Source organism: Apaloderma vittatum, unplaced genomic scaffold (assembly GCF_000703405.1).
Source record: "Apaloderma vittatum isolate BGI_N311 unplaced genomic scaffold, ASM70340v1 scaffold7171, whole genome shotgun sequence".
Lineage (NCBI taxonomy): Eukaryota > Metazoa > Chordata > Aves > Trogoniformes > Trogonidae > Apaloderma > Apaloderma vittatum.
In genome coordinates, this window is record NW_009699531.1 from 17405 (window position 1) to 25091 (window position 7687).

The following is a 7687-nucleotide window of genomic DNA, read 5'->3' on the forward strand; positions in this document are numbered from 1 at the left end:
CCTTTTGTCTCACCAACAGATGAAAGACACGTTGGCTTTGGTCTCCAAGACCTCTTCTCGTGTTCTGTGAGCTGAGGCATGTTGCACTCATAGCAGCAGTGATTATGTTGTGCCCTAAAGAAGTGAAATGCAGCTTTATTGTGCTTAGAGAAGACTCTGATTAACTTCTCAAATCTCTAATGAGCTTTAATTCTGGCACAACTTTCTTTTAAAAAAAAAAAATACAACCAGGGACTGGAGAATTGGTGACAGTCATGTACTCACACAGAACATCTTACTTTCTACCTTGCCAGTAATGCAGTGCGTTTAAGTTGTTTGAATAATCCTAATTAAGCAGTAAGAACAGTCTCCACATATCTTAATCATACTGTATAGCTTGAGCTGTTTTTCAGAGGACATAATGGCCCTCACGTGACTTGCAGAACTAGTTTAACACGGGTGGTTTAAGTAGTGAGAAAGTAAACCAACATGGAGTTCGGGTAATCCAGAACGATGCCGTAGTATCAAGTAGGGCTGACCTTGTGGAGAGAGCCTCTGAGAGCCAGCCATGGAGCTAATTCTGATTTTTTTGCTACAATTAATCATTTTCTGAACAAGAATAAAAGGCTCCTGCCAAATTTACATTAAGCCAATAACACTTCACTTAGTGCTTTCTCATGATTGAGATTGTGTGAATAGGAACCTCCACTGTGATTGTATTTTTCCTGTTCTACCCGTGACTTTGGTTTTTGCTGCACAGCCAATCTGAAGCTGTCCTTCCCCTCTCAGCACAATAATGATGAGTATGTTATGATAAACAAGGTTTGTGTATCTTAAACTTGAGCCAAGCTCAACACCCTTTCAAATCACTTTCATCGGACTTGTGCTACATTAGTATGAAGTTAAAAGGAAGGAAATGAAGTTTCTCTGACAGGGAAGGAGGCTGGAAAGCAGAGTTGGCTCGTAAGACTGTCTTTCAGCTGCTGAGAGGATGGTTCTATGCATGTTGCCACAGATTATTTGAGACCAAGAGTTCAGTATGTCCATTATTTCCTATGTCTTGGACAAGTCATAAACTGGAAGGACATGATACCTTTGGATGACCACGGAGAAGGAAATAAACCAATGCAGCAGCTTGGGAATCAGTTGCCAGGAAGACACACCCCAGCCCGATGACTAAGTCACATTGATCTATTTTTTTAACATAAGAGTGACTTTATAGCTATTAGTACTCTTGCCCTTTTAGACTGTAGAAGTCACTGTCTAAGTATTTGTAGAGGTCAGTTTCCCTTTCTCCTATCAAAATAACAGTGAAGTATTTGGAATTTCCTCTCCCTCCTCCAGTTTTCAAGGAGTCTCCTCATAAACATGTCTATGACTTTTTATTTTTACCTCCCCCAAGGCCGGGAAGTAGCAGTGCTTGAAGAAAAGGATAAAAGACTGAAGTCATGTGTGTCCCATGACTGACAGGGGATCACATTAGTGTCTTCTCTGAAGCCTGAGAAGAGCAAGACAAACCACCTATCGTTTCAGTTTCAAAGCCCCACAGCCCCAGAGTACCACGTCCCTTAACATCATGTGCCAAAAGCCATCCTTCAATTCCACTTTTTTTTATTAAAATATCTCATGTATATTGCTCACATTAAAATACAGCAGTAGTTTAATTTTAAATATAGACACAAGTATAGACACTCTGGAAACCCAAACCCACATCACTTCAATGAAACAAATAAATAAATCAAATTTGTTTTATCAAAGTTTCAGACCATTGGGGTTAGATGATAACCATTTCAGAGACACTAGAAACCCTAGACACTACTACCCTACCCCTATGACACTGTTTGCTTGGAACACCACGTGCAGCCTAATCTACAGTACATGGACCAGAACACGGAGGCACTGGGTCTGGAGCGGTGGTCAGAGTTACAAACCACAGCACAGGAAGATCCTGCATTACTGCAGCTTCTGGGTAACGCCCTATACTAGAAATGGCATGGCAAGGCAGTTCTGGGAAAGAGGAATTTTAGATAGATTTGAATCTTTTGACACACACAGATAAGGGGTTTGGGTTTTATGCAACGTCCGGCATGAGTAGATGCTTCTTGGCCTTACCCTGCAAGTATGCAAAGCTGCAGCTGGTCATGAATTTGGTTTTGATTAGATGCTGACGGCTATGCTCAATGCAACACTGCTTTTATGAAACAGTACACTTGCCTTCTGGTTTAGAAGGTATTTGCATCCGGACAGTTAGAATATAGTTTATAACAATCACAGCACAGAGAGGGACACCATGCCTGAAGGTCAGGTACCTGGCTTGTCTCACTTTACACAGGGACAAAAAAAAAATTAGAGCAAATTGCCGGTGTTTGAATTGGCGCGGGGGGGGAAGTATAGCTTTAGGATGGGCAAAACAATTAAGAGGACATTTAATCCATTTCCCCTTACCTCAAAACAAGTGAGGAAAAAAAAAGAAAATACTCTACAAACTAAATTTGCACTGCAGGATTGTGGATATTTCACATAGGATCTACACGCTTTATCATTACTGGAAGTGTCCCAGGATGTGTGGAAAGGACAGCAAAAAGAAACCTTAATGTAACTAAATTCAACAAAAACACATCTGTTCCCATTGTAGAGGCACAATTCATAGAAAGCTGCATCTAAAACTTCAATGGAAACAAGTAAAAATACTAGTCCAAAAATAAATAAAATGTAATTTACCGGTACGTTATCTTGCTGGTGCAGTGCAAAGTAAGTAAGGTCATAGAAGTGCAGTATCACCTTTTTTTAGTATAAATACTTTCTACATAAGTCAGAAGAGCTACAAAATTAGTCTCCAAAAAAAAATAACTGTGCAACACATTTAAGATAGACAGCGTGCCTATTAAATCCCAGTGTCTAAGCTACCTGTTTAGATACGGGTCACCGTTCCTTTGTCTCAGCTGCCTGAGGGAATTCTGAAGTTTGGTCAGAACCAAATTCATTTGCATCTCTCATTTCCTGTAAACAAGTTACCTGTATCACTGATCCCAGTGTTCAGTAGCAGTTCGTGCCACAATGAGTCCTGTCTTTTCAGTTTTTGTATTAAAAGCCACAACTAGAAGAACACTTCTTAAATTAGCAACTAGATTTGAATTATTCGCGTCTGGCATTGCGTAAACATTTCCTTCAGTTCTTTTTGTTTGATTTCATTCATAGCTTCTGGTTCTGCAGGGCTCTTCTGGACCTTTGCCACAGCAAAATTGATCCCTTGGGTCAACCCTGCTTGTGTGATGTTCGCAACCTGGACCATGGAACTGCGAATTTTAGCGAAAGGAGATACGGCTCTGCTGCTGCTGCTGTCAGCTGGAGAAGGAGTCATGTGGAGTCCTGTTTCAAGGTTACCTGATACAGACCCTGGGCTTTTATGAGATTTAGTGAAGTCTGTCCCACCAACAGCTAAGAGCTGAGGATTTGGCTCGGAAGACTGTACGTCCAACTTAGATGGCCTGGAAGGAACATCTCTGGTAGCTTCAGCCTTGGCTGCTGCCTTCTTAGATGTATTATTGCTGGTTTGATTTATGACATGATGAGGTTCTTGAGAACCAGCCTCAGGCTCCAAAACACCCGACATCTTGCTTTGAGCATCATGCACGAACCTCTGGCAGTACACATCGATAGGTTTAGCAAATTCCACCTCCACGTTGTCAGGAGGAGGCGAGGGTACATCTTCACAGTCAGACCGGCCATGCTGGGGCACAGGGATGTCGGACGGGACAGGAATGCTGATGTTCATGTCTGCGCTGCTCACAGACTGGGAGCGACTGCCCAGCCGCGGGGCCGAGGCGATGATACCGCAGCTCGGCAGCACGTAGTCCGCCTGCCCGATGTTTTCCAGGGAGTCAGTCAGCTGGTTGTCTTCATCGGACTTAGAATTAGTCAGGAAGTCATCGGAGTGGAACGAATCATTATCCGACGCTTCCGTATCAGATTCGGCGTGGACTTTAGGATCTACCGCCGGATTCTCTAAAGTTTCGAGGCTACTGTCGGATTTCCAAAGATTCACTTTCAAATTCGGTTTTAAAAAATTGACTTTCACTTCAGGTTTGGTGAAGCTGCCTAACTTGCGAAGATTGCTAATGTTCACATTGGATTTGGTTTGTTTCACTTTTTGATTGAGAGACGAGAACTTGCTCAGTAAATAATTCTTGCCCTGGGCCAGGGACCCTCTGTTCTGAGACCGAATGCCGATGATGTCTTCATGAGGTTTACTGCTCTTCCTGGAAGAAAAAGAAAATCTCTAATGTGCAATCAACATTTATAAACACCAAGTATTTATTGTCTTCCAAGTCTATTTCCATGTTGGAAGACAGACATTTCAGTTACTAAGTTACCCTTTCCTTACGTAATTGTGCCCATATAAGCTAATTAAATTCAAAACAACAACAGCAAATGAGGATCAATACAGAATGGCAGCCAAACAAGGAAACAAGCAAGCTTCTGCAGGCAGTTTTAGTTGAAATTCTCCATATTTGTGACCCTGACTGTGTATGCTGTACTCAGATTTAGCAAATATTCAGTCTTCTACACCTGGTAAAAGAAAATATTTTCATGCTATACTTTCTACTCAGCTAGGAGAAAAAAAAAAAGCTGAAATAGTAGCCCAATAATCAGATGTGGAAGAATATTATTGAAATGTCCTAATAGGTTTCATTTGGCAATTTACAGTTGTGCTACACAACATATTTTCTAGCTCATACAGTCCAAACTGGAAGAGTCCAAAATAATGCAACAGATCACACCTAAACTGGTACAAATTGCCAAGCTTCAGCTAGCCATCCCCTCTCACTCCTACTCCATTGTCCTTTGTAAATTATTTCCTCACTGTTAGCACTTCATCCATATTTGTAGATTAAGGTTACTTCTGGTTAATTGTGGCAATTGACTTTGACTATTTAAAAAACTTTAGCAAGCACTTTTCATTATCAGCTACACTGTCACATGCCCTCTTCTCTTAATGGGCTTCTAAATCAAAAACTTCTGTGCCATTCTGACATGCTTAGGAGTTCCGAGGTTTAAACTTCTGCCATTTCTTCACACAAGACCTGTCGTGTTATCTGGATTTGTTAAACACTCAGCTGCAGTGGATGCCAACGAAGATTTACACTTCACAGGTTGTGAAGCACACATTAAAATCAGATCACAAAAGTTAAATCTGACAAACTCATCACAGCCCCTCTGATTTGCAGCATGTTATTTACACTTGGTAGTGTATCCTGTCTGTAAGCACGCAGGTACCAAATCGTATTCTTGCTTATACTTTTAACTAAACACCTGCAGAGAGTTACTACTGGAAGCAGTGTATGGAGAAATTAACTCCCAGCTCAGTAGCTGGATACAGATTTATTTTTTCCAAGCATCGCACACACGACCATTACCACAGATGGCTGCCCAAAGAGAGCAAGAGTAGGACACAGAAGGTTCACATCGTTTAAGTACTCACCTCTCTAGCTTCTTCTCAATAATGGGCACATCTAATCCCATCGCTTGCTTTGTGATTCTCAGCATTTCTGCAATGCACTGAAGAGTGTCTGAAATCCAAGCAGCAGCCTGTCAGACCCTTAAAAACCCTGCAAATCCCAAATTTCAGTCTACAAAGAATCAAGTCTAATTTTAACATAATTTTGTTTGATTTTGTTGGTGTGGTTTTTTCTTTCACCCTACAGAATACTTGCCCCCTACAAGTTGCAATTGTGATTTAAAGCTTACAAAATATGCTTAAAGAACAGACTCTTTAAGCCCTAAATACTTGGTATAACTGAAACACTGCCACAATTTATTTTTTGTGTAAGAGAAGAGAAGCAATGTTTTTCCCTTATTAGTGTTCATTTAGTTTAGTTAAACAAGCAAGCAAGAACATTTCTAGATGTTGATTTCACTGAATAAATCAATTTCTTCTACTCTTCAGGAGCTAGGTTTAAGTTCATTTTACCAGTTCTTGTAGCAGTAAAGATCTGGGCATGGAGATGTTTCAACCCTGAAGATACGTTCTTTTAAAGCTGTACCTGAAACTTATTTTTCTTCATATTAAAATGGTAACATTCTTGTGTTCACACAGGAAGCCACACACAGGGTTGGTGGTTTTTTTTTAATTGGTACAACTTGTTTATATTAAAGTTTATCCTTCTTCAGAAATTATTCTAAGTGCAATGAAAAAGGTGTTTCCCAGAGAAGCACTGGTATATCAAATACACTTTAATGTGTAAAATTTTCCACACGAAACAAACCTTTTCCATCTTCTTCTGGGCTGCGGACCACAGCTCTCAGAGTGTGAAAATACCCGCTCGTGTCTTTGTATTTGTAATGCAGCCTCATGCAAGAGAACTTGGGTTTGCCAAAGAGAGTAGGCTCTGGTCCTGAGAAATAAACCAGGAGATTAAAAATCTTTTTCAATCAAGCACTGAGAAAGATATTGCAAAGACTACACCTAAACACACATAAGTGTTGACAGTCTCTTTCAGCATAAATAGCCTCAAGTTTTCTTTAGAGTAGGACAGACATTTTAAATGAAAGATTTTCACACTTACTAATCAATCAATTACTTACAAAAAGTAATTAAGACTCTGTATACATCTAAAAAACCAAAAAAGCATGTCTAAAAGCAATTAGGCTCTCTGCATACATCTATTATAATCCAGCCTGACTGTTTATTAGATATCAGCCTTTCAAACAGAAGAAAAGAAAATAATCCTACACCTACTGCATCCTGTGTTTTAGCATGTGCTCCTGCAAGGATTAAAAGAAAAGCTATTTTTACTAAGTGGAAGCAAAGTAAGTTTTAAAATTTAGACCAAATACTTCAACTCTTCATTTCTATGTCAATGAACAGGTTTGGGTTATTTTGGTTTTATAAAGTCCAGATGTTTCAACTACATTCTGTACATCAGAAGGTATTAAATATCTCCACAATACACAAGTGAGACAGACCTTTCCATTGAACTCTCAGAAATTGCACAGACACAGTTAAAGCTCCAGGAAGGAGATGATGAAATCACTGTGCGTTGTGGAAGGGAGGATTAAACTCTCTTGGGGAGGGATGGGAGGACGCAGTGGGGGCCACAAAAATGTCACTCCCTTCCCTGCAACTGGAATGTTTTTCATCTGATACCACATCTTTAATGCCTTTATTGTGGACAGGAGGATTAAACTCCATTGGGGAGAGATGGGAGGACGCAGTGGGGGCCACAAAAATTTCACTCCCTTCCCTGCAACTGGAACCTTTTTCATCTGATACCACATCTTTAATGCCTTCAGCACAAAGTGCCAGACTTAGCCTGCAGATGTTACACTCTTCAGTCAACAAGTAAGTTAAACTAGCATAACAAGGCTATTTCATAATGCCACATTTCTTACCAAAGCATGAGAAAGAAGAGTTTTAAAAAGCTGTGAAACAGACCTGAAGCAGAGTTCAGAACAACCTGCTGTATTTGGATCAAAGTAAGAGTGCACTGAACGCACAAACCTGTGATTTTATTACACAACTTAATCCAATTGTTATTGCCATTTAATAAATACAGAAATTTGTTCTGATGAATCCATGGGGGGTGGGGGGGTTTAAGAGTCTGAAAGAGGGGAAAATTTTAGAACCTTACAGTGATCAAAGGTTCCACTTCAAGCAGCAGCAAAAAGACAAGACTGAGAGAGAACACAGAACTCTGGCACCTGCTAT

The 7687-nt window shown here is 40.3% G+C and overlaps 1 protein-coding gene across 1 annotated transcript in view; it reads right to left on the reverse strand.

Annotated features, from left to right (window-relative positions):
- Positions 1 to 2690: 2690 nt before the first annotated feature.
- The window catches only part of INPP5F (inositol polyphosphate-5-phosphatase F), a 27129-nt gene continuing 22132 nt past the window's right edge, over positions 2691 to 7687 (reverse strand). The window contains exons 17-19 of the mRNA XM_009878412.1: positions 6246 to 6374; positions 5462 to 5549; positions 2691 to 4238 (exon numbers count right to left, since the gene is read on the reverse strand). Coding sequence (XP_009876714.1) covers positions 3104 to 4238; positions 5462 to 5549; positions 6246 to 6374 — 1352 coding nt within the window. The 3' untranslated portion in view covers positions 2691 to 3103. The remainder of the gene's footprint in view (positions 4239 to 5461; positions 5550 to 6245; positions 6375 to 7687) is intronic.